Source organism: Rhineura floridana, chromosome 6 (assembly GCF_030035675.1).
Source record: "Rhineura floridana isolate rRhiFlo1 chromosome 6, rRhiFlo1.hap2, whole genome shotgun sequence".
Classification (NCBI taxonomy): domain Eukaryota; kingdom Metazoa; phylum Chordata; class Lepidosauria; order Squamata; family Rhineuridae; genus Rhineura; species Rhineura floridana.
Genome location: NC_084485.1, coordinates 151612366 through 151639131, shown reverse-complemented (window position 1 = coordinate 151639131; position 26766 = coordinate 151612366). Strand labels below are relative to the sequence as shown.

Genomic DNA, 26766 nt, shown 5'->3' with positions numbered 1-26766 from the left:
GAGGACAGAGACACAATATGGGGTTGTTATCAAGAATATCAGATCAGATAGAGGTGGAGAATTTACCAGTAATTCATTTAAAACATATTTGGAAAAGAAGGGAATAATACAAAGTCTCACTGCTCCCTTCAGCCCATCCTCCAACGGAACTGCAGAGAGGAGGAACCGGTCATTGCAGGATTCAATGAGAGCCATGCTAGCAGATGCTGATATGAATAACACTTATTGGGGTGAATGTATTCTGTACACTGTTTATATTCAGAACTGCCTTATGCACAGAACAATAGGCATGTCTCCCTATGAGAAACTGACTGGAAGAAAACCCAGGGTGAAACACATAGAGCGTTTTGGGGCAAAATGCTGGGTACATGTAGCAAAACAGAAAAGGCATGGTAAATTAGGCTCAAGAGCTCAGGCAGGACGCATTCTGGGATTTCAGAATTCATACTATAGAGTTTGGTTGCCTGAGAAACAACAAGTAGTGTTAAGCAGAAGCATAAAGGTGATAGATAAACCTTGGAGAGACAGTCAAACAGTTATCCTAGATAGTGCAAGCAAGCAGGAAGCAGCAGATGTTCCTTTTGGGCAGCAAATTCCATTAAAAACTGCATTGACTGATCTAATACACGGTGGCAAACGTACTGTAAAAAGACTGAGAAGTGAAGACATGGCAATGCAAGATACAGAAATGCCAAGTACAAGTACAAGTGCAAACACAGGTGCAGGTCCAAGTAAAATAGAGAGTGAACTAAAATGACTCTGTGAAACCTGTGTGAATAAAGAAATAAAGAAACCTGAACTGAACTGAAAATGTAAATAGAAGCTGTAAGGAAACAAACTGATATGTATTGTACTGTAAAAGTTAATGTTGTAGAAATGTAATAATTGTAACATGAAGTTTTGTAATCTGTGAGTCTCAGGTGGGGGCTGTTGGTCAGTGAAGCATGCTGTGAGACTCACAGACAGGGTTTTTAGCAGAGAGAGTGAAACCTGAAGTAGAAGGGTTAAGCTGTAAGAACAGAGTGCCAGACTGCCAAGGTCAGCAGCTGGCTGGGAAGCATGATAAGGTGGGAGACTTGCAAAATCTCAGTGTGGGGGAAGAGCTGTCTGTGAAGAGAACTGTGTCTAATGTCTTTGCCTAGTAAAGACTCTTACAAGAAACTTGCCTGGCCTGTCTTATTCCTGTTCTAAACGCTCTTGGATTCCATCCTTGTATGATCTATACACGCACACACGCAACAGTTAGTGGGTGGTTCTTCTGACGGATAGTGGATGTTCAACCAGTCCTGGATGGGGTTGCACTCCCCCTGAAGGAGTAGGTTCGTAGCTTGTGGGTTCTCCTAGAACCATCTTTGTCACTTGAGGCTCAGGTAGCCTTGGTAGCATGGAGTGCCTTCTACCAACTTCAGTTGGTGGCCCAGCTGCGCCCCTATCTGGACAGGGATAACCTGGCTTCAGTGGCCCATGTTCTGGTAACCTCCAAGTTAGATTACTGCAATGCGCTCTATGTGGGGCTGCCTTTGAAGACGGTTCGGAAGCTGCAGCTTGTGCAAAACACAGCGGCCAGATTGGTAACAGGAACCAGACGGTTCAAACATATAAATCCGATTCTGGCCCGCTTGCATTGGCTGCCTGTATGTTTCCGAGATTGATTAAAGGTGCTGGTTTTAACCTATAAAGCCTTACACTGCTTAGAACCACAATACTTGATGGAAAGCCTCTCCCGACATGAACCCACCTGTACACTACGCTCAACATCTAAGGCCCTCCTCTGGGTGCCTACTCCGAGGGAAACTTGGGGGATGGCAACAAGGGAGAGGGCCTTCTCAGTGGTGGCCCCCAAATTATGGAATAATGTAGTTGATGAGGTGCACCTGGCGCCAACACTGTTGTGTTTTCGGCACCAGGTCAAGACTTTCCTCTTCTCCCAGGCATTTTTGCATGTGTTTTTAAAAAATTTTAAATTTTTTAAAATTGTGTTTTTAAATTGTTTTTGTGTTTTAAAATTTGTACATTTGTTTTTAATGTTTTTAATTGCTGTAAACCTCTGAGAGAGCTTCGGCTATGGGGCGGTATATAAATGTAATAATTAAATAAATAAATAAATAAATACTTACCATATCCAGTAAGTGCATGTCACTGTTTTTGACATTTCGACCTGGACTTAGCAGCATTCCAAAGCACCTACAAATGATATACAGAATACAACACAAGAGTCTCTATTTAAAAATCTGCTTTTTATAAATATCAACTACAATTTTCCATTTAAACAGGAGAACCACAGTATGATGCTGGGGCTATCAGTTCTTGCAGCCTGAGGCTGTGAACACATTTTTTGGAGGGGCACAACTTAACAAATGTTCACCTGTCCCTTGACCTCCACAGCTTGTAACATCACCGGGGGGAGGGGAATAGAGAGAAGAGAGGTAACTTATCCTCCTTAGAGGATAATCACAGCTACCTTGAATAAAACCAGGGAGTCAAACATAAGAGACTCCATTCTGGTTGGCAGGCAAGAATACGGGCAGAATGCATGTTAGTCCCATCCTCTGGTCAAAGAGAGGGCCAGTAAAAACCATCAGAAGTGCCCCATGAAAGGATCTCAGTAACTGAGATGGGGCATAGGGAACCAAACAGTCCTTAAGGCACTTTGGACCTAAGTTGTAAGTTAGCACAAGTATCTTGAACTCGCAAGCAACTGCAGCTCTCTCAACAAGATGTTGCCAGTAATCTGCTTCTATGGGCAGTCGGGCTGCTGCATTCTCCACTAACTGAATCGTCTGGAGCAGATACAAGGGCAGCCCCATATAAAGTCTGTTATAGTAATGAAGCCTTAGGGTTACCAATGCATGGACCACTGTGGTCAGGCTGTCGAGGCACAAGAACAGTCACAGCTGGCATATGAAACAGAGGTGGTAGAAGGCATTCCTGGCCACAGAGGTCATTTGGGCCTCTAGTGACAGGGATAAATCAAGGAGACTGCACCTGCTCCTTTAGAGGGTGTGCAACACCATCTGGAACAGGAAATTTACCTATCTCCCAGACATGGGAACCACCTACCCACAAGGCCTCCGACTTTACAGGATTCAGGCTTAGTTCACTGACCATCATCCAGTCCATCACTCTATCTAGGCACTAGTCCAGGACTTGCACAGCCTCTCCTGCCTCAGATATAATGGAGAAATAGAGTTGGGTATCATCAGTGTACTAATGACACCTTGCTCTAAAACTCCTAATGACTGCTCTCAACAGCTTCATAGATACTGAATGGCACTAGGGACAAAAAAAATGCTCTGCCACACCCCACAGCATAAACACAAGGGAGCCAAACAGCACTCTCCCAATGCTACTCTCTGGGCAAGACCTTGAAGATAGGAACAGAGCCACCAATTCTTTTCCCACAAAGTTGGTCCAGAAGGATATCATGGTCAATGGTATTTCAAGCCACTAACAGATTGAGCAGAAGGAGCAGGGCTACATTCCCCCTGCCCTTTTCTCTATAAAGATCATCCATCAGGGTGACCAAGGCTGTTTCAGTCCCAAACCCAGGCCTGAGCCCAGACTGGCATGGATCTAGTTAATCAGTCTCACTTGGAATGTCTGCAGTTGTTCTGCCACAACCCTCTCAATCACTTTCCCCAGAAATGAAGTATTTGAGATAGGATGCTAGCTGTTATAATTCAGTGGGTCCAAGCATAGCTTTTTCAGTAGTGGCCACACCACTGCCCCCTTTAAGGCAGCAGGCATCACCCCCTCACACAAGGAAGGATTCACTACTCCCTGGACCAACACAAGCCTATCAAATACTTCTAACAAAAGTTGAATGATTGGCCCAGATGGCTGCCCAACATGAACCAAAAAATGGCCCATTAATATCTACAGCTGTCAAGATCACAGCTCCTCAGAAAAAATGGGACACAACTGGGGTTAGGGGAAAGAGGGGAGAATGTCCACCTGAAAAACAAGCTACAGAAATGCACTTGTGACCCAAGAACTAACAGTAAAAGGGGCAATAGCTCAATGGTACAACACATACTTTGTGTAGAAGCTCCCAGGTTCAATTCCTGACATCTCTGAGTGGGACTGAAAAGACCTATCTGACCCTCTGGAAAGCTGCTGTCAGGCAGCATAGACATGAGATAGATGGACCAAAAGTCTGTCATGGCATAAGGCAGATCCATACATGCGAGTTCCTAGGAATCTGCTTTACAGGAGATAAACATGATTCTGAGCATCTATAAACCCTAGACTGTCTCAGGTAAATGTAACGAGCCCTTCATGCTTTCCGCTTATTCCAGAGTTTCTCCCTAAGATAAAAGTTGGACAGAACAATCTATTATCTTTGATGAGCAAAAGAATTTCATTTTAAGTATAAAGGATGAGTGTCTGCTCAGAAACTGATAATAGAAAAAACATTGCTCTTTTAAAATGGATATGGTCTCAATTCTACTGAATCGCATGGCTTGGACTGCAAACCAACCATGACTTACACCAAGCTGTGTGGAGCAGAGGCATCCCTCAGCCAGCCTCCTGCTGGCCACAGCCAAACAGAGTGATGCATTCTTGCATACTTCCCCTTTCCGTTTGCTGAACATGCAAGCAGGCAGAAAGACCACTGGGGCATTCCCACCAGTGGAAAGCCCTGAAAGGGGTGTTGTAGGGAAGATAGGACTCAGCCAGTCTGGATCCACTGGACTGCAAGGCACTCTCAGCTGGTGTCAACCGGTGGAGGGCCTGGTCTGAGTCCAACTGCTGTGCCAGCCTGAAGCTGGCGCAAAGATCAGGCCCATTCATCTGCCCCCCCACCTTCCACCACTGCTGCCACGTGTAGCTGGGCTGCAGGTGTGGTGGTTGCTCCGTAGAGCTGCTGCTGTAGCAGCAAGCACTTAGGATTGCTATCTTACATAAGAGCAACTAGGAAAACTATCTGCAAGGCAATTCTTTGACAGGAATGTCCCTTATGGGCAAATAGGAAATGTGTACGCTGGGAGTGGGGAAATTAGTAATGTGTCCCCTGAGAACATGCTCAATATGAGGGCAGCTGTGTAGTGCTGCTAGGTCGCTTGGGGACACTGTCCCTTTACTTTTTTGAAGCCAGACCCCTCTCGGTCCGTCTGTCTCCAGTGCTACAGCCAAACAGAAATCAGCAAGAATCCCCTTTCATGCTGATTGGTTCCCACCATCTGTTGACTCATGACAGAGTCATGAGGAGAGTCACAAGGAGGCGCAAATGACAACAGTGGGTGTGAGAGAGCATTTTACAGAGAGGACAGGAAGGTTGACAGCACACTCAGGTATTTACTTTCTTTAATTAATTAGGTAGAGGATCCCAAACTGTGATCTACACCTCCTTTGCCCCTTGGGCTTCCTTTTAAAAAAAAACTGTGCTAGGGCTAGCTGCAGAGGAAGGATATTGCTACAAGCTCAGGTGGTCAGCCAGGCAGCAATGCTGCACAGAATCATAGAAGAGTAAAGAGGGAAGGGGCTATGAGTCCAACCTCCTGTTCAATGCAGGAATCCAAATCAAAGCATACCCAACAAGTGGCTGTCCAGCTGCCTCTTGAATGCTTCTAGTGTTGGAGAGCCTACCACCTCCCTAGGTAATTGGTTCCATTGTCATACCGTTCTAACAGTTAGGACATTTTTCCTGATGTTCAGTTGAAATGGCTCCCTGTAACTTGAGGCCATTATTCCATGTCCTGCACTCTGGGATGATCGAGAAAAGATCCTGGCCCTCCTCTGTGACAACCTTTCAAATACTTAAAAGAGTGCTATCATATCTCCCCCTTAAAAGGTTTGGGGACAGTGAAGCTTGCTTTTTAAAAAAAAGTTTCTCAGGGAACGCTGGAGTAGTGGGAGGCACAATGCAGTGGGAAATCCTCCTCTGCAAAGAATACTGGATCAGGTACATTGTGCACTTGTGTAGCAGGCACTATACTGCATCCCAAGTATTCAGATGTAGGTGTAGATCAGGACAGACTACAATCCTCAGCATACTGTCCTGCCTGAAGTCGAGGAATGGAGACTAACTCGGCTCTGTGAGGTTTTATTTATTTATTTATTTAAATTTATTATTTGATTTATATCCTTCCTCCTGGCAGGAGCCCAGGGCTTTTCTCGTTTTAGTAAAGTTACATCAAAAGCTTTACAATTCATCCATCTAGCTATGCTTTCTAAGAACTTTGCCCTGACTAACTCTGTCTAAGCATGACTCCGCAGCAATTCAAAATTGATGCAGCAAAGAACACCCACACCTCCTTAAGAAGCCTGGGTTTTCACACGAAGACATTGACTCCTCCTTAATGACACTTGCAATTCCCTTTCCTGCCACCAGCATGAACAGGGGGAAGGGAACAGGGGGAAGGGGGCTGGCTCTCGCCTTCTCCCTTTGAGAGTTGCAAGTGGCCAGCCTGCTCAACCATGGGAACCTGCGGGGTGCCCGGCTGGGAAACATTAGATGTAGCAGGCAGCACCTTGACTGTGGGCGGTGGAGCGGGGTGTGTGTGTAACAGTTCAGTCTCCACAGGGGCAGACTCCTCCAGCCCTTGTTGCACTTCAGCAGGGAGGCCAGAAGTGGGGGAAGTCAAAATGTCAGTGTCTGAGATGTGCATGCTGAGAATTCTCCCTGCTGCTTGTCCCCTCCCCCTCCCCCTGCTCCCAATCCTCAGTGTCAGAGTCTGGTGCCTCAAAGCCTCCCCTATCCACCTGTCACTACATCATCCCCCCTATACCGAATCTTCCCCCACCCCAGAGGCTTTGGCTTGTCAGGGTAAGCTTCATGAAACTCTCACCAAGTCCAGCGCATGAACGTCAGCTACTGCCTCCCAAGATCTTTCCTCTGGACCAAAACCCCTCCAATGGATCAAGTATTGCAGTTTTCCCCAGTGCCAATGAGAGTCCAGGATTTGCTCCACCTCAAACTCCTCCTGACCATCAATCCAAATGGGGGGCAGGCGGAGTCTGAGGCATTCTGTCGGGGTCTGATAGTTTCTCTGTTAACAAGGAGCGATGAAAGATGGGATGGATCTTGAGAGAAGCAGGCAGACGTAGATGAAACGCCACTTCAAAGGGGCCCAGGCTTCAAGCCTCTAGTTTATGGCTAGGAACTCAGGTGGGCAGATGTGGAAAGCCACACTTTGTCTCCAACTTGTATCTCTGGGCCAGGCTGGCAACGTTGATCTGCCACGTGCTTGTAGTCGGCTTTCGCTCGCGGAAGTTGCTCCTGTAATAAAAGCTGCATTGCCTGCAATTCTTGCAAAAACTCTGTTGCCACTGGGACAGCCGGAATAGAGCCTGGGTGGCAAAAGTACATGGGTGGAATCCAAAGTTGGCAAAGAACAGTGTCTGACGTGTGCACTGAGTTGTTGTAGGCAAACTCAGTCAGGGGCAATAATGTCAGTCAGTTGTCTCGCTGATAATTTACATAGCAGCGGAGATATTGTTCCAGACTGTTCTCAGTCTGTCCATCTGTCTGAGGGTAGTATGCAGATGACAATCTTAGCTCACTCTAAAGCAGTTGCCACAAAGCTCGCCAAAAACACGCTGTAAACTGGGCTCTCCAGTCTGAAACCAAACTGGTGGGGAGGCCATGCAGGCAGAAAATGTGCTGTACAAACATTTGGGCAGTCCCTTGGGCGGTTGGCAACCCTGCACAGGGGATGAAGTGGGCCATTTTACTGACAGCATCCACAACCACCTCGACAGTAGTCTTCCCTTGGGGTGCGAGTAAATCTGTGATGAAGTCCAAAGTCACTATTCACCAGGGCCCCTTGGGTGTGGGCAGAGGCTCCAATAAACCCGCAGGTCGCCCTGAGGAGTGTTTTGTCCTGGTGCAAATTGGACAGGACTGAACATATCTCTCTACGTCATGTTTAACCTTTGGCCACCAAAAGTCCCACGTGACAGCTTGTAGCATTTTAAAAACCCAAATGACTAGCCGTAGGGGTGTCATGACACTAGCAAAGCAACCTGGCATGCAACTCGCCCGCGGGCACATACAAAGACTCATAATGATAAAGAAGCCCAGCTCGATGGCAGAATCCTGGTGCACAGTCTTGCTGTGACTGCTCCAGCTTCCGCACCCTTTCCTGAGTGAATGGATCTCGTTCTTGGGCTTTGCGCAGTTCCTCAAAACATGGGTCAGGGTAACTGGCTGCAACCATCTTCGCCAGGGGAATGATGTGACCTAGCTGTGTGGTAGGCTGGGTGTCTTGGTACTCAGGCTTATGGGATAACGCATCCGCCCAGCGGTTCTGAGCCTGGGGAATGTAATGTATGCGAAAGTGGAACCTGGTGAAGAACTGTGCCCACCAAATCTGTCACTGATTCAGCTTGCGGGCCATCTGTAAACTTTCTAGGTTTCGGTGGTCCGTACGAACCTCCACGTCGTGCCGCACCCCTTCTAGCAGATAGCGCCAGGTCTCAAAGGTATCACAAACAGCCAGCAACTCCTTCTCCCAGATTGCATAATTCCTCTCAGCGCTTGATAGCTTTCTGGAGAAGTAAGAGCAGGGTCATAAACCTCCCCTTTTTGGTTGGCTGCAGTAACACTGCTCCAATGGTTACATCCGATACAGCACTTTCCACCACAAAGGGTTGCTGGGGATCAGCATGCTGGAGAATGGGTGTGATGTTCCTGTATTAATGTAAATATGGTAAGTGCTGTTTGTATAGAAGATACATGGTAAGTGGAATGAAAGAGGAGGGGGGAGTAAATGAGCAGTAGAATGCTGGATGATTGGCTGAGTGTTTGGATGGCTGAGAGTATAAATGGAAGGATGACAGTTGAATCTGGGTGGACGTCACTTCCCAGGAGAATCCCTCCGCCTGTGCAGCCTCTGAGACGGGCTGCCGTCTTGGATGAAACTTTTTCAGTTTTAAATCCAATCAGAAGGGTCTTTTTTGACTGGGAATAATTTCTTCCGGATAAGGAAGAAACGTGAGATTTCCCACACAGCTTTGTTGTGATTGTTGGAGACTGGAATTCGTCAGAATTGTCTGTGAAAGAAGGTCTTCCAGCAGCTCGGACGGAGCGAGGATTTCTAGCTAGCTCAGCTGAATAAGTGACCCGTTTTTTTTTTCTTTAAAGAAAAACGGACTAACAGGCAAGCATTCTTCTGTCTACGCTTATTACTTTCTTATCTATACAGCTAAAGAGATTTGTCAAAGAACCAGCAATTAAGCAAACCTGGGTGAGTCAAAACTTTCCTTCTCTTTTACTCATGGAACTAAGGGGGAAGAAAATAAAAATAGCCTATCTTTCTTTTATTGCAAAAAGCTGACATGGAAAATAGCATTATAAAGATTACAACGGATGAGGGGTTTCTGATTGGAAGAGAAAAGAAAAATCTTTTTGATTTATAAGACTTTTGTGTAATATATGTCTGGGACTATTTTTTCTGATCTACTTTTTTTTGTCTGCTCATTCTTTCTGCTACTAGTTATTTGGACGCTGTGAACTAAAGCTGTTTTTGCACTTCTGGGCATATAAGAGATAAGGGCTGTCTAGAGTGTGACGCCAGTTGGTTTGAAAGATTAACTCCTTTGTAACTGGATAAAGAAATAAACTGCTCTTTGCTTGGGACATTGAAAATTGAAGGAGTTTTGTTCCTTTGGCTTTAAGAATGACAATTAAGAAGATCATGGATGTACAAGCAGGGACTTTATCTTTAGACATGTTTCAGAAAATAATGAATGGGATTAAGTCAATAAAACAAGAACTGAGAAATAATAGTCAAGCGTTGAGAATTGAATTTGACGAAATGAGACAGGAGCTGAAAGAAATTCAGGATTCTATGAGAAAGGAGAATAAAGATAGATCTGGAAAACCAAAAAAGGATGAAAGAGAAATTAAAGGCAAGGTTCAAACTATGGAGATTGGATTAAATATGGACATGGAAAAAGATTTGGATTTCCTGGCTGTGATGGATCCTGGAGACAAATATTACGGTTTGGAACTCAGCGCTGTCCCTGAAGGAATTGAAGAGATTGGAGATAAAGATATTATCAGTTCAAAAAAATTCCTGGACTGGAAGGATTTGATGGAACTTGAAATGGAGAAAGTTAACAGAATTAATCCCTGTTTTGTGTCAATTGAAAAATCTTCAAGAGATGTGCTAGTGTATCATGTAAAAAAGAGGAACAGAGATGCGGCTTTGCAACAATACTTCAGTGATACGTTCGGAATTGATGGCAAGAAAATATCTGTGATAAAGGAAATTCCTATCAGACTCTTATTATATGACTATGACAGCAAGATTATTGGGTGCGTAAAGATGGAAGATGGAACCAATACGGATAATGGAAGAAGAGCGATTTGAAATTACTGGACTTAGTAGACTTGATGAGTTGGATTAATTGACATGTTTATCTAGAAAAAAAATTGATGGACATATATCTCAAGGATTGGAAACTTCTCTTTGACTTTTTGTGGAAGAATAAAATGATATGATGTTAATGAGATTTGAAACCAATTAAGAAAACCGCTGGAGGAAGGTGATTTTATAATCTATTAAGAGACAGGCTTGTTATATATTATAGATTTATAGCTGAACTACGACAAATCGGAAGTCAATATTTTTATATTTTTTTTCTTTTTTATTGTATTAGTTATTGATTTGTGTTTTTTCTTTTTGTATTGTTTTGGTTTTGAAAATTTGAATAAAAATTAATTGAGAAAAAAAAGAATCTGGGTGGACGTTAGTGGGTTGTTTTGGTGGAGTTTGGAGGTGGGTGTGAGTTGGTGTATGTCAGGAGAGTGTGGAGAAAGAGGGAGGTGGAGTTCGGATTAGTAATAAGTCAAATATCACAGTAATAGATGAAACCATAAGCTTGTAGATCATTATCAAAGTTATCTTGTTATTAATGTTATTTAATAAATACTATTTTGGTTTACCGAAGGCCTGATCCTTGGCTGGGGTTTCACAGATCAGAAGGGAGGGTAAGGTAATAACCAAGGCTGAAGGGAAACAGTAACAAATGGTGGCAGCGGTGAAGAGGAGAAGATAACATTATAAGTATCCAGAGCAACCCCGAGTTATGAGTTATCTGCATTGATACAAGGGGGTTGGGAACAGCATAGGCACGCAGTCACGAATGTAACCAGATAGAGAGACTCAGGCAAGGTCTCTGGGAACACTGGTTGTAGAACGTGACTGGTGGTGCTGCCTAGCAGGGGGATCTATTGAGATCTGTGCTAGAGCGGAGAGAGAAACCATAAAAAAAGGACAGTCCGGACTGGTGGAGTCCCTGGTGGTGCCTAGTGAAAGGCAGTAGCCACAAGCAGGTAGGAACCTGACAGGGAGAGCCAGGGAAGGGCGTCACAGGTGTTGGCTGTAGCGGTGGGATACGGACAAAAGAGAGTCCCTAACAGTGGTGTGGCAAACAGAAATAACAAATAAAGATTACTTGTGAGAGTGTGTGGCAAAGAGTGAGTGAACTCCAACACCATGGCTGAATATATAAAAATGAAAAGAGAGGAGCTGGTGGAGAAGTGCATAACATTCAATTTACCTCACGAGGGTAAAGGGGTAGATGAACTGAGGGTAGCACTAATAGCATTTACAACTGTCCAGCAAAAACAACCTGTCAGGGAAGAGACCCCAGAAGGGTATTCAAGCAATCCCGCTTATATAGAGTATTGGAGATAGAAGTTAAGATGGGAGGCTGAGGAAAAAGACAAACAGCGGGAGTTGGAAATTGAGAGATTGAGGAGGGAAACGGATGAGAAAGACAAACAGAGGGAGTTGGAAATTGAGAGAATGAGAATGGGGTTTGAGGAGAGGGAGAAGCAACGAACATTGGATGTGGAGATACAGGTGGAAAAGTTAAAATTTGAAAGAGAGAAGTTTCATTCTGATGAAACAAGAAAGGACAGAAATGAAACTAAAATAAAGGTGACACCGAAAGATTTTGCAGTGTTTGAGCCGGGACAAGATCCACAAATTTACCTCAGCACTTTTGAAAAAGCGGCTCAAATGTGGGGGCTACCGGAGGATAAATATATGCAATATTTATCAAACCTGATCAAAGGGGAATTGGCTGAGGTATACCAATATTTCCCCTCAGACAGGCCCGTCACATATGCCGAGTTTAAAGAGGCAGTATACAAAAGATTCAGACTGGGACCTGACTACTTTAGGAAGTTATTCCGAAACTGTCAGATCCAAGCAGGGAGGTCTTTTGTTGAACTGGGAGCAAAGTTGATGGATATATTTGGAAAGTGGATGAGTAGTGCCAAAGCTCAGTCAGTGGAAGAGGTGAAAAGCCTCATGATACTGGATCAATTATTCCATCAGTTACCACCAGAAATAAGGCTCCTGGTCAAAGACCGTTCCCCTACATCGGTGCAGGAGGCCGCCGAGATGGCGGATCACTTTGCCTCCAATAGAACTGGCTGGGTGGGGAAAACATCAAGAGAGTTTAAACCCAGACCATATAATGGTGGCAGAAAGGATGTGGTACCACAGCGAGTGAGTCCTCCAGTAACGTTTTCAATGTGAGGTTGCCAACCCCATTAGTAATCCTGCTCAGGCAAGGGCAGTAAAAACAGAACCAAAAGAGCTGGAAACAAAAAAGGTTCAGTTCTGCCAGATAAACTGGACCGAAGTAAAATACTTTGATATGAGTCTAAGAGAGGAAGCGTGTGTTCAGGGGGCAAATTATTGGGCATTGCTTGATACTGGTGCCGCCCAGACGTTACTGAGGCCAGATTTAATAAAATCTGAGGAAATATTACCTCAGGAAACTGTGACCATCCAAGGAGTGAGGGGTGAACCAGAAAACTTACCCATGGCCCTAGTAAACATACAGTGGAGAGGCAAAGAGGGAAATTATAAAGTATGTATTAATGCCCAGCAACAAGAACCAGTGATACTGGGAAGAGATGTAATGGGGGCACAAGGAAAAATATATGTGGTGACCAGACGACAGCTTGGCAGAGAGACAGAAGCCATGTTAACAGAGGCTGAAGAAAACAGGGTGCAACCTGTTATCGAGCCTACGGTCACCATAGCAACCCTTGGCAGGCCTGCTGAAGGAGACAAACTGTATCAAATGGTCTCTGGGGAAGAGGCAGAGCAGTTCAGGGAAGAACTGAATAGGGATACAAGTTTGAGGCAAATAAAGGAGCAAGCCCTGACCCAACAGATTCCTTTCACTGACAAACTGAGGAATCAAATTGTGTGTGAGAATGGGATTTTATATAGACTGTGGATGCCTGCTGAGAGAAAGGATGAATGTGAACCAGTGAAGCAATTGTCTATCTTGTGGTATATGCCAAAAGGTGGGAAAAAGTGGAGTAAAGACTAAGGCACCCTTAAAGCCCCTTCCTATAATTGGACAACCCTTTTATAGAGTGGGAGTAGATTTGGTGGGCCCTTTTTCCAAACCCACAAGGCATGGCAAGAAATATCTAGTGGTGGTGGTGGATTTTGCCACCAGGTACCCAGACGCGGAAGCATTAAGATCCGTAGAAGCCTCTGTAGTGGCAGAGGCTTTGTTAAAAATCTTTATGAGGCTGGGTTTCCCTCATGAAGTGCTGACGGATCAAGGCAGTGTATTCATGGGAGAAGTGATGCAATGTATGTGGAAGTGTTGTGGTCTAAAACATCTAAAGACCACCACTTACCATCCAGCCACTAATGGATTGACTGAGAGATTTATGGGGGTTCTGAAGGGCATGATAAGAAGTTATGTTCAAGATCACCCACAAGACTGGGATGAACGTTTGGGGTGCTTCTTATTCGCGTACAGGGAAGAACTGAATAGGGATACAAGTTTGAGGCAAATAAAGGAGCAAGCCCTGACCCAACAGATTCCTTTCACTGACAAACTGAGGAATCAAATTGTGTGTGAGAATGGGATTTTATATAGACTGTGGATGCCTGCTGAGAGAAAGGATGAATGTGAACCAGTGAAGCAATTGTCTATCTTGTGGTATATGCCAAAAGGTGGGAAAAAGTGGAGTAAAGACTAAGGCACCCTTAAAGCCCCTTCCTATAATTGGACAACCCTTTTATAGAGTGGGAGTAGATTTGGTGGGCCCTTTTTCCAAACCCACAAGGCATGGCAAGAAATATCTAGTGGTGGTGGTGGATTTTGCCACCAGGTACCCAGACGCGGAAGCATTAAGATCCGTAGAAGCCTCTGTAGTGGCAGAGGCTTTGTTAAAAATCTTTATGAGGCTGGGTTTCCCTCATGAAGTGCTGACGGATCAAGGCAGTGTATTCATGGGAGAAGTGATGCAATGTATGTGGAAGTGTTGTGGTCTAAAACATCTAAAGACCACCACTTACCATCCAGCCACTAATGGATTGACTGAGAGATTTATGGGGGTTCTGAAGGGCATGATAAGAAGTTATGTTCAAGATCACCCACAAGACTGGGATGAACGTTTGGGGTGCTTCTTATTCGCGTACAGAGAAGTCCCTCAGGAGTCAACAGGCTTCTCACCCTTTGAACTGATGTTCACTAGAAAAGTGAGGGGACCCTTGGAACTGTTAAAAAATTCATGGGAAGGAACCCTGGGAGAGTACAAAACATCTGTAGTTGACTTCCGCAGCAAATTAACATCGATGATGGAAGCTGTACAAAAGAATTTGAGTCAAGCTCAGGAGAAGCAAAGTTACTGGTATGACAGAACAGCCAGGGAACGTGTGTATGATGTGGGAGATATGGTTATGGCATTCATACCCAGGAAACATGATAAATTACAGGCTAACTGGGAGGGACCATATACCATAAGAGAAAAGCTGGACACAGTGACGTATGTAATTACCACAGTATTAGAGGCATTAAGAAAAGCAGGGCTAACAATAAAAGCTAAGAAATGCCAGTTTGGATTGAATGAGGTCATCTATTTAGGACATAAGGTGGGGAGTGGGAAAATAACCCCCTTATGGAGCAAAGTTGAGGCAATACAATCATGGCCTATCCCCTTAACAAAAAAACAAGTTAGGGCATTTTTAGGTGTGGCTGGATTTTACCGAAAGTTTGTGAAAGATTTTGGGGAAATAGCAACCCCCTTGCATGAGCTGACAAAGAAAAAGTGTGCTGAATGTGTGGTATGGACGGATGAATGTCAAAAGGCTTTTGATCTTCTGAAGCAAGCCTTGTGCCAAGGACCTATATTAATAGCACCAGACTATGAGCAACCATTCATCGTGGCTACGGATGCGTCGGACCTCGTGCTGGGAGTCGTCTTGCTGCAGGAGAGAGGAGGCACCAGACATCTGGTGGCGTATCTTAGTCGCAAGCTAACATCGAGGGAGAAGAATTATTCGTCGGTCCAAAAGGAGTGCCTAGCGGTCGTGTGGGGACTGAGCAAGTTGCGCCCATACGTGTGGGGACAAAGATTTACAGTGACGACAGATCATCGGGCCTTGTTATGGTTACAGACTATGAAAAATCATCACTATGCTGCAGAGGTGGTCCTGGGCTCTACAAGACTATCAAGTGGACTTCAAGTTCATAAAAGGCAATGTATTGGCCGATGGACTTTCAAGGCAAGTGGCCGGGACTGCAGTGACGTGACGCAGACGTAGGAACAAAAAAGACATTTTCCCCATAAAGACTTGGTTTTATTGTTAACGCAGCGTATGAATCCTAGAGCAGGAATAATACTCTGCCGTTATTTTTAAGGGGGGGGATGTGATGTTCCTGTATTAATGTAAATATGGTAAGTGCTGTTTGTATAGAAGATACATGGTAAGTGGAATGAAAGAGGAGGGGGGAGTAAATGAGCAGTAGAATGCTGGATGATTAGCTGAGTGTTTGGATGGCTGAGAGTATAAATGGAAGGATGACAGTTGAATCTGGGTGGACGTTAGTGGGTTGTTTTGGTGGAGTTTGGAGGTGGGTGTGAGTTGGTGTAAGTCAGGAGAGTGTGGAGAAAGAGGGAGGTGGAGTTCGGATTAGTAATAAGTCAAATATCACAGTAATAGATGAAACCATAAGCTTGTAGATCATTATCAAAGGTCTCTGGGAACATTGGTTGTAGAACGTGACTGGTGGTGCTGCCTAGCAGGGGGATCTATTGAGATATGTGCTAGAGCGGAGAGAGAAACCATAAAAAAGGACAGTCCGGACTGGTGGAGTCCCTGGTGGTGCCTAGTGAAAGGCAGTAGCCACAAGCAGGTAGGAACCTGACAGGGAGAGCCAGGGAAGGGCGTCACAATGGGCTCTGAGGAAAACAGCTGCTTCAGCTCCTCGAACACTTGTTGGGCTGCTTCAGACTAATGAAAGAGTCCAGGGCCTTTCAGGCAGTCAGCGAGTGGAGCGGTCAGGTTCGAGAAAGAGGTGATGAAGCGCCTGTGGTAGTTAGCAAACCCCAGGAAATGCTGAAGGTCCTTTTTTGTTTTGGGTGGGTGCCAAGAGAGCACACTATACACCTTCTTCAGGTCCATCTCCACTCCTGCTGGAGAGATGGGATAGTCCAAGAAATCCAAAGTGGTCAAGTCAAATCCGCACTCCTCCAGCTTGGCGTAGAAGTGATATTCTTTCAGTCTCTGCAGAACCGCCGTCACATGGCCTCATGCTGCTCCAGGGAATTAGAGTAAATAAGAATGTCATCTAAATAAACTATCATGAAGCAGTCCAAATAATCCTGGAAGATGTCATTCATGAGATTTTGGAAGACAGCTGGAGTGTTCAATAGTCCAAACGGCATGACCAGGTATTCAAAATGTCCATATCGGGTCTTGAATGCGGTTTTCCACTCATCTCCCTCCTTAATTCTGACCAATTTGTAAGCTCCATGTTAAGTCCAGTTTGGTGAAAAAATTTGCCGTCTGTACGCGCTTCAGCATCTCACTGATAAGGGGCAGGGGGAATTTGTTGGGGATCGTGATCCAGTTCAACTCCCTGTAATCCTGACATGGGCGTAACTCGCCATGCTTTTTCTTGACAAACAGCAAATGTGTGCCAATGGGGGACTTGGATGGCCATATGAATCCTCACTTTAAAGTGGTGTCCAGAAACTCCCTCAGTGCTTCCAACTTTGGTTCTGAGAAGGAATAAATGCACCCCAAAGGGATGCTTGCCCCAGGCACTAAGTCTATGGCACAATCGTAAGGGCAGTGGGAAGACAACTCGTCAGCTTCTTTTAATGTCAAACATGTCTTTAAAGTCCCGATACTTTTCTAGCAACCGCGTCTCTTCTGGTGGAGTGGTGGCTGCCAAGGTGACAGGTTCTGGTTCCTCTGGGGGCTGGCAGTGCTGCTCACAGTATTCTGATTGGAAGGTCATGGTGGCCTCCTTCCAAGAGATGACCAGATCGTGCTGAGCCAGCCAAATCATGCCCAGCACTACAGGAAACTAGGGCAGCGCTGCCAAATAAAACAACATTCTTTCCACATGTCCTGGTAACTCCATTTTCAGGGGCTTGGTGGCCTTGGTGACAGTCCCTGATTTCAGCAGTCAGCCATCTAAGTTCTCCACCGACAACGGTGATGTGAGCTGCATGATGGGCACACAATGCTTTTTTGCAAAATCCAGGTACTTGAAATTGGTGGAAGTGCCTGAATCCACTATGGTGTAAACTTGGTGATCAGGACCCTCTGGCAATCCCAAGCGAATTGGCAGGTGTAAGGCAGACTTAGGCGGCAAAGGCTGTTCCTGAGGTCTCTGACTCAAAGTCGTTCCCAGCTCTCTGACTTCTATAAGAGCTGGGATTTGTAGTTTTCCTGCACCAACGCCTTTTCAGACTTGGCCAGGCAGGATTTGGCCATATGCCCCAGCTTACCGCAACATAAGCACAAGCCCTCCTTTTGCCACTTCTCCTTCTCCACCTCTGTTAAACACGGCCGTCCCCCCTAGTTGCATGGGTTCAGACTCTGTCTACGGCAAGGTTCCTACACTGGGGGTGTAGTGGGTGTGAGGAAGGGCGTGGGAGGCACGGCTCTAGTAGATTCCGCTCTGCGCTCCTGATGGTGACCTTCAAGCTGACTGTCTATCTGCAAGCACAGATGAATGAGAGCCAATAGGCATTGAGGCAGAGTGATGCACGGCAGCTCATCCAAGATCTCCCCACTAAGTCCTTCTTGGTAACGGTACATCAGAGCTGAGTCATTCCAGTCCAACTCCTGAGCCAGGATTCGAAAGGCATTGGTATAAGTGGCTACAGACAGGAGACTTGGCTCGAGGTGCAGGATTGGGCAAGGCAGCTGCTGCTCCTGGCTGCAGGTTGGCCATCTGGGTAGCTAGCTGGGTCATTTGCTGTCGCAAGGTCTGATTCCTGGCACAAAGTTGCTGGAGCTCAGTTAACACATTGTGGAATGCTCCCTGGAGACCTTCTCATCCTCCCCCACTCGTTTCCATCTCTATCATGGTGTCGGTGGGGGGAGAAGTAAAGGACTGCGTCAAGCTGTTTTTCTTTTTATTAAAGTAGCAGTTACATCAAAAGCTTTATGACACACCCACCTAGCTATGCTTTCTAAGAACTTTGCCCTGACTAACTCTGTCTAAGCATGAATCCGCAGCAATTCAAAGTTGACGCAGCAAAGAACACACACACACCGCACCTCCTTAGGAAGCCTGGGGTTTCTCATGAAGACGTTGGCTCCTCCTAAATGACACTTGATTCCCTCTTCTGCCACCGGCACAAACAGGGAGAAGGGGGCTGACTCTTGCCTTCTCCCTCAGAGTTGCGGGGCACCCGGCTGGGAAACGTTAGGTGTAGCAGGCGGCACCTCAACAGTGGGTGGTGGAGCGGGGTGTGTGCATAACAGTTCAGTCTCCACAGGGGCAGACTCCTCCAGCCCTTGTTGCACTTCAGCCGGGGGTGCCAGAAGCGGGGGAAGTCAAAGTGTCAGTGTCTGAGATGTGCATGCTCTGAGAATTCTCCCTGCTGCTTGTCCCCTCCCCCTGCTCATCCTCCCAGTTCTCAATGTCAGAGTCTGGTGCCTCAAAGCCTCCCCTACCCACCTGGGTCACTACACATATGTACGTGAAAGTAAGAACATAAGAGCTCTGTGAATCAGGCTGCCAGAGGGCTATCTAGCCCAGCATCCAGCAGTGACTTTAGACTGACAGTGGCCAGGAAGCACACAAGACCTGCAGGTGATAAACTTCCCTCATTATTTATTCCTCCATCTGCTGTTCAGAGGTATACTACCTCTGGACATGGAGGTTCTAAGGCCAACAGCTGTTGATACACTGATCCTCCATGAATTTGTCTAATCTTTTTTAAATGCCGTGAATTCCATAGTTTAATTATGCATTCCAAATACATCTCTTAGTGCTGAACTCCATGCATCTGCTTAAAAGTACAAAGGTACTTTACAAAGAAAGTATTGTCCCATTTTAAAATATACATATAAGGATTCTACGATTTGTTTAAAAAGTACTGTATAAAGTATACTGAAGTATGAATTTAATCAATATTCTCTAGTTTGGGACTAATTATTCAGCAAAGCTGCCAAAAGCAGTAGTCTGCTCACTTTCTCTTACCCAGGGAAAGGCCAAGGGGAAACAACACAGACAACTAGTTTGTGTATTTGTGAAGCATGTGTGAGTGAAAGACAGGAAAATGCATATGTACCTGTGGTCTGTATGTGTATGGTGAATGTATGTGTGTGTTCTGTGTGTGCACAACAGAGAGGATGGTTGGCTACTTTGTATATTTTTCCTGATAGCAACGAATGCTTCCTGTTGCTATCGGACAACAATAGCATCTATATGTGTGTGAGTAGGTGTGGGTGTGAGGGGGGGGAGAGAGAGAGAGAGAGAACCAATACTGCGTGATTGCCACAAACAGGACCAGCAGGACATAGCACTGACTCCCAAAGTAAGCATGACATTTTTTGGGGGGGGGAAGCATCAATGACTCTAATTTTGTGCTCCTCATGACAGTGTGTGCTATACCACACACCTGGACATTTTGTGAGTGGTGCCATTGGCACCAGTCTTTTTAATTTTTTATATATCATTTAAAAACATTAAATATTTTGTTTTTTATTTTGTATTTTTCATTTTTATTATTGTTACAAATTCAGAAGAGAAGGAAGGGTGGAGCAGAAGAGGGGCATAGCTGCAAGGCATGACTCATGAAGGGACCCTGCATTTCTAAATTTGCCACTACGCTACTGTATGAGGGAATCAAGAAACAGAAAATTGATCTCAATATCCATTACACTATCAAGAGCCATGATTTGCTTCCTCAGGGTGTTAGGCCCTTATTGAGACCTTTTTAAAGAAAATCTAAAATCTCTGGGATTGAGGCAGATTGGTTGATCAGTGACTCAATGATAAATATTATTACAGCTATCACTATACAATGTTCCTCTTACAATTTACTTGTCTAAAACTTACAATCTTCACCTCCAACTTTAAAAAAAATGGAAAAAGTAACAAAACATACAGCAACAAAAGCTGAGCAGTTGCATCTCTATGGTGTTTTTTAAAAAAACTAAACATGCTGCAATGTTAAAGTCAATTTTTAAAAGTGACTGGCCTTCATATATGAAACAAAAACCCTGTTTAAAATCTTATGAGACGTTCGCCACCTAGGGGAGTTTCTTTTTAAATACAACTTAACAAAATCTGTTCAGAAGTATTTTTCCATTAAGGGCAAAAACTACTAGACAAGACGTGAGAGATCCATGATTGGATCTCCAGACATCTTTTTTGTTGCTTAAAAGCAGCTGCTAGGGTGTGTGAGGATGTAGGTCTGTTCTGGGTATAGCAGGGAGGCAGATTCAATCCTTTCCCGTGCCTTTTCTCCTTCTGTAGTAACAGCAGCTTCAGGAAAAAATATCTGAAAAACAGCTAAAAATCCTCTCCCCACACACCACAATTCTTCCCCCATACATAGAAACACACTTGCATTCACACACACACACATGCACAGCATCACGTCCCACAAAAACCTTTAAAGCAAAACTTTTTAAAAGACACTGGGAAACTTGAACATGGATCCCACATATCACATCTAGTTTTGTCCTAATTGATGGATAATTTCAATACAGAGTATAAGGAAGCAGAATATTTTCATTTTTTTATTTTAGCATTTATTCCAATGTGACTACACGGCATTTATGCATTTCTAACAAATGTTAGAGGAAAAACAGAATAGTTGATCTCACCTGAAGATTTCTCAGAAGGTACTAGGTCACCACTGTGGAAGCAAGTGGATAATGTGTTCTTATTGCTTGACACAGGAAAATATAACTCCCCAGGAGCCTCTCTGGTACTTCCCCCCCCTTGGAATGTCAGTTCAATGTCTGGCCAAGCTTGTTACTTCCTGGACTTTCCATTGTTAACCCACCTCTTGACTAACTATATTATGCATCCCTGGATGAGCCCTGGTGGTGTCCTAATGCCTCCTGAGAAACACCTTTCAGACAAGACCAATAGTCCCTTCTACAGTGGGCGCTAAGACAACCCCAAGTGGGATGTTCCTTTGCTGACTGAATGAGCGGGAGGAAACTACTGAATAGGAAGAACCTACTGGAGGACATGCCTTGCAAACAATGCTTCTGAGGAAGCATATATGTCAATTTTGTAGTGTCAAGTAAATGTATCTGTAGTAGCCCAAGTGGCTGCCCAACAAACTTCTTGGAGAGGCGCATTTGTTGAAAATGGTGTAGATGCAGCAGCAGCTCTTACAATACTTGCTGGTGGGGTCAGAGAAAGAGAATTGTATGCTAAAGGAATATGAGCTTTAATCCACATAGCTAGAGTGGTTGCTGAAACCTTTTTCTCCAGATTAGCCACACGGAAGGACACAAAAAGAGTCTGTTTGCCAGAAGGGCTTTGTCTTATTTATATAACCTTTCAGAGCCCTGCAGACATCCAGAGTGTGCCAAGATGGGATGGTGATGGACAGAAAGTAGGTAGCACCAACTCCTGCTGGCAGTGAAAAGCTAAATTTACTTTCGGCAAAAAAGTTGAATCAGTCTGAAGAATAACTATCTCTGTGAAACAGACAAATGTGTTTTGCAACAGTGTTCCAGTTCTGAAATCCTTCTTACTGATTTTATAGCTATCAGAAAAAAGTACTCTAAAAGACATCACTCATGGTGAAACAGACTTTAATAGTTCAAAGTGTGGTTTCTGCAGGACAGCTGGAACTCCATTTAAATCCCAATTGGAAGCAAATGTTGCTCTCGTGACCAAGCCTGGTGAAGCAACCACATCTCAAATTGTCCTAATAATTCAGTTCAGACTATGCTTCTTGGATTAATCCCAGAACAACACATAACTGGGGGCTATTTGGTTAGCTCATGACAGGATCTTTTCAAAGTGGCTCCCCATTTGTGGAATGCCCTCCCTGGTAGTGCGTCGGTCTCCATCACTATTGACTTTTAGGAGGAATTTGAAAACATTCCTGCTTACTCATCTGATGGCTGAAGGAGACTGTTCTGACAACCCAAAGATTACTGGATGAAATTATGTTTGTAACTGTTTTTACAATGTTTTTAACTGTAACAGTTTTTAGAATGTTTTTAACTGTTTTTAGAATGCATTTTTTGTTGTTAAATTGTTCTGTTGATGTGTTTGCCACCCTGGGCATCTTCGAGAGGAAGTGTGAGATATAAATTCAATGAATAATAACAAATAATATTAAGAGATGGCACTGTTTTCTAGAGCCCTAGAAGTCAGAGAGATTTTATTTATTTATTTAAAATATTTTTACCTCACATTTCAGGACAGTGTCCTCACGAAGGCAGCTTACAATCAGCAAATTAAAAAAATAACAATGGGTTAGATCCAGAGAAATATATTTTTAACATAGCTGGTTGAAGCAATTTCCCTGTTTCTCCAGCCCCACAAAGGTTGGAAAACCTGGCTAAATGATAAGAGTGACACTGGATGAGAGGCTGTGTGAACAGGATGTTTTATGTTGATTGGGATTTTGAATCATGCTGCCAAGTATTTTTTTCTTTTATTTATATAAATATGATTACTATGGAGATCAACATTGTTATTTCGATTATGACTTTTCTTTATTGTAAACTGTTTTCATAGCAGTGGGTAGCAAGAAGTCCAAATGGACCAAATAAAATAAACAAATTCAGGGAAAAGCTAACAAACAAATGAGTTTTCAGGCTCCATTTAAAGATGAGGCTTGATGCAGATCTTGGGGAAGGAAATTCCACACATAAGGGGACATCACCAAAAAGTCCCTCTCCTTGGTATCCACCAATCTGATTTTCCTTGGTGGGAGACAAGAGGATTGAGAAGCTGAGGTCAATCTTAACACAAAGGCTGGTCTAGGAGGTCCTTCAAATAACCTGGTCTATAGTGTTTGGGCTTTAAAGCTAAAGACCAGCACTCTGAATTGGGGCAAGAAACAATTTGGTAAGCAATGTTGATTATGTTGGATTGATGCAGAATTTATTCATTTGTAATTATTTTGGCTTTGCAGTACAAATAATTATCTTGTAAGGACACTGAAAATATTATTAATAAAGCATTTCCACACTTACGGGTTCTATCATTACCTTTCAATTGCTAATTCTTTGTTGGAAATCTGCTGTACAGTGATCACAACTTTCTTCTCAACTCCCTGTTTCAGTTTGAAATAAAATTTCTCTCTGTCCTTTGGTACTGGGCTAAAGAAAAATTCATAACAATAAAACTCCATTAGCACACACTTAACAATCATAGTGTAGCATCAACCCCTTGAAAATATCTGCTGTAAATTCAAGATCATTTACATCAAAAAAATGGAAGAACATCTAAGCGAAGCCATAAAATATACTCTGATATATGAAAGTACAGTTCAGAATGTTGCTTCTTCTGTGCTTATATGGCTTCTGATAGGCTATATAAGGAGTTTACTTATTTTAAGACTCCTGCGACAGGTCCGCCTGGTATGTCTGCCCACAGCTCAGGAGGAGTGCCAGAGAGAGAGTTAGAGGGGGATCTAGCAGAGTCATCCCCACCCCTATCACTATGGACATGGCATCGGTGGTGCAGATGAGAACAAACTGAGCCTGTTAGCCAGACCTACCCATAAAAGTGCTCACTTGCTTGCCCAGTCCCAAGCTGAGATAAAAGCCCCATGGAAGTAGATGTGCCTGCCCTGTCCTTTATTAAGGGGGTTCAGGGGGCATGTCATGTATTGCAACAACTTCTTCACTTGTATAGCTATGCCAATTCATGCCTTGTAGTGACGCTAGATTTTGTATGCTGTATCCTCACCTATGTTCAAGTCAAGTCCAGGAGAGTGTTCAAATCTTATGTGATTTGCTGGAGCCATTTCCCCCCACATTGTTATAGGCTTGTACCCTAGACCAGACCTCCTAGACTACTAGATGCCAGTAAAAAGGATCCATTCATTTCCTTCCCCTTTTATGCTGGCTCCCTGACTGGGAGCACAATGTATGCTGTTCTGAGCTTCTTGGAGGAAGGGCAGACAGTTAATTTAAGCAAAATAAATTTAATCATAAGGGTTTAAATGGCTGATCTTTTTCTGATTTTTCTTCACTTCTTCCATTTACCTGAAGTTTCCTTTACCATCATCTTCTTTGACCTCTAAAGAAACACTGAAAGTGAATATATCACTGTCAGGAGTTGGAACTATAGTGTCCTTTACATGATCTGATGCTTGTTTGGAGGAACGTTTGAATGCTGTTGAGAAACTATACAAAATTCGGCTGACCTAAAATTGGACAAAGGGAGGAGGGGGAAAGTAATTAAACCAATAATTTATGATACAAAAACTAAGTGTGCAACTGTAATGCATTAGCCTAAGTGGCTATTTTACACTACTGCAAAGCTTGAGCACAAAAGGAATCTACTCCAACAGACAGGATAATTGTGAAACAAAAAAGGTGGGATCAAATCTCAAGTCATATAACTTAGCAATCAATCTCTATTAAAATTATTTTATATAGCAAATGCAAGTAAAAGAGTATAATTAACATAGTAGATTAACTTAAAAAACTGAAACTCGATAACTAATAAACATCTAAAAATACTATATGGACTATGAAAATCTGACCAAGTGTATATGACTTAAGGCTGGAGCCCATTTTTTACACTACTATCCAGTATAATTCTTCACCCACATGCACAATTCTGCACAATCTGCAACCTCTTTTGTTTTTTAGGTCTTCCAGTCAGCAAGTCCCTGGAAATAGAAAACATATTGGGCTAGGCATGGCAACAGAACTATGGATGGCTTAAGAAGCTGCCCAGATAACTTGAGAAAAGATATCCATGTCTATTACTTTGCAGAAAAATCTGTCATTTAAAGAATTCCTAAACAGCAACATACGGATTCAAGTAATAAAACTGTACAAATTCTCGACCTTTGAAAGAAAGAGTTCAACACTATTATTAGCAACCACACATTTCCCAAATTAACACATTTGAGATGAACTCTCACTGCAGAATTTCCCTTGTAACAGAGAAAGCATACTTTCTTTTAATAAATAAAGATGTGTTCCTATACCTTACAAGTAAGTGACAATCCCTGAAAAAATAACAATACTAAAGTATGTAGGCATTGCTTGGCAAATTCCATCCAAGATCCACTTTACAGAACTTAAGCAAGGATTTACAAAAATGAAGACAGTGAACTGCAAAATCAAGTTCTTGCAGGGTACCCCAGGTGTGTATTGCTGGAGGAACAAGTTGGTATGCTGTCCCATTACTTTTTCTGCAGATGACCCCCTCTGATCCACCACCCATACACCTACACCACAGAAAAGGAGGAGGCAGGAGGAGAGGGGCTCCAGGGCTGAACAATACAGCCCACCCCAGCCTACAGCCTGTCTCCTGCCCCATGGTGTGGCACTTCCTCTTCCTGTGTCTCCTCCGCAGGCTTTCACTGCTGGGGAGACTATTGCTGCGGTGGCTTTTGCTGTGGTCTCCACTGTATTGATCTGCCCACGGGGCTCCTGCCTCTTCCTTCTTCATGGTAGTGAGGGTGGTGGATCAGTGGCAGCGTGGGGTGCGTGTGTGAGAGAGAAGGGGGCTGGAGTGAAGGGATCCTGCACTTGAGAGAAGGAGTTTACACAAGAGGAGGATGGGAGGCAGTTGTGACCCCATGAATGGCGCTATTTTGACTTCAAATCACCCAGCCTAGGAAGCAGCTGGATGTTGTGCTTGCTTCTTGGGGTTGGTGGTTTTTTTTGCCCCTCCTAGAGGTAATGAATCAGTTTAGGTTTCAAAAGAGGAGGAGTGGCACAATAGTTGCAAAGTATCCGAAAGGGTTGAAGAATTGTGCCCCTCCTTCTCTCTTGAAAAGAAGAGGCTTTAGAAGTTTGTAAGATCTTCCCACCTTCTCCCCACTCCAATTCCCCCCATGCATCCGATAGTATTCCTCAAACACTTCTTGGTTAACAAGGAGTGGGTGGAATTCTGCGTCAGGGTGTGTTTGCTCTCCCCACCTTAATTGTCAGACTATCTGGCTGCAAGAGGTGTTCACATAAAGCATTATAATTTGCAAAAGCAGAAGGATTGGGTGCTTCTTGCTTCAGTTTATTATATGAGCAACAAATTATTCAAAGCAATGTCTTCCCTCTCTCTGTCAAACTCTGCCAAACAAAACCAGTCTCCCTCTCTCTCTCTCTCTGTCGAGTTAACAAACTAAATCTGCTCCCTGTTGGGAATGGATGCTGCTGCTGGGGGCGGGGGTGGTGGTGAACAAGGAAGCAATTTTCTCAGCTAGGAAGGCAGCAATGCGCAGAGCTTGGAAAAGTTACTTTTTTGAACTACAACTCCCACCAGCCCAATCCAGTAGCCATGCTGGCTGGGGCTGATGGGAGTTGTAGTTCAAAAAAGTAACTTTTCCAAGCTCTGGAATGCGTATATGTT

The 26766-nt window shown here is 44.1% G+C and overlaps 2 protein-coding genes across 21 annotated transcripts in view; one reads left to right on the top strand and one right to left on the bottom strand.

The window, feature by feature from the left end:
• RABGAP1L (RAB GTPase activating protein 1 like) overlaps window positions 1–26766 on the bottom strand; it is a 371757-nt gene that overhangs the window by 281423 nt on the left and 63568 nt on the right. For 18 of the 19 annotated variants that reach the window (XM_061634135.1, XM_061634125.1, XM_061634131.1 and 15 more), the window contains 3 exons: window positions 24444–24604; window positions 23442–23552; window positions 2118–2184 (listed from right to left, as the gene is read on the bottom strand). In XM_061634135.1, the coding sequence (XP_061490119.1) occupies window positions 2118–2184; window positions 23442–23552; window positions 24444–24604 (339 nt within the window). The remainder of the gene's footprint in view (window positions 1–2117; window positions 2185–23441; window positions 23553–24443; window positions 24605–26766) is intronic. The other variant, XM_061634138.1, reaches the window with a different exon arrangement.
• Window positions 5243–10516, top strand: LOC133386817 (uncharacterized). 2 transcript variants are annotated; one of them, XM_061630587.1, is made up of 2 exons: window positions 5243–5294; window positions 9441–10516. In XM_061630587.1, the coding sequence occupies exon 2, from the start codon at window positions 9624–9626 to the stop codon at window positions 10317–10319; it is 696 nt and encodes a 231-aa protein (XP_061486571.1). In that variant the 5' UTR covers window positions 5243–5294; window positions 9441–9623; the 3' UTR covers window positions 10320–10516. The 2 variants fall into 2 exon arrangements, with proteins under 2 accessions (XP_061486571.1, XP_061486572.1); XM_061630588.1 differs by lacking the exon at window positions 5243–5294 and adding an exon at window positions 9152–9191.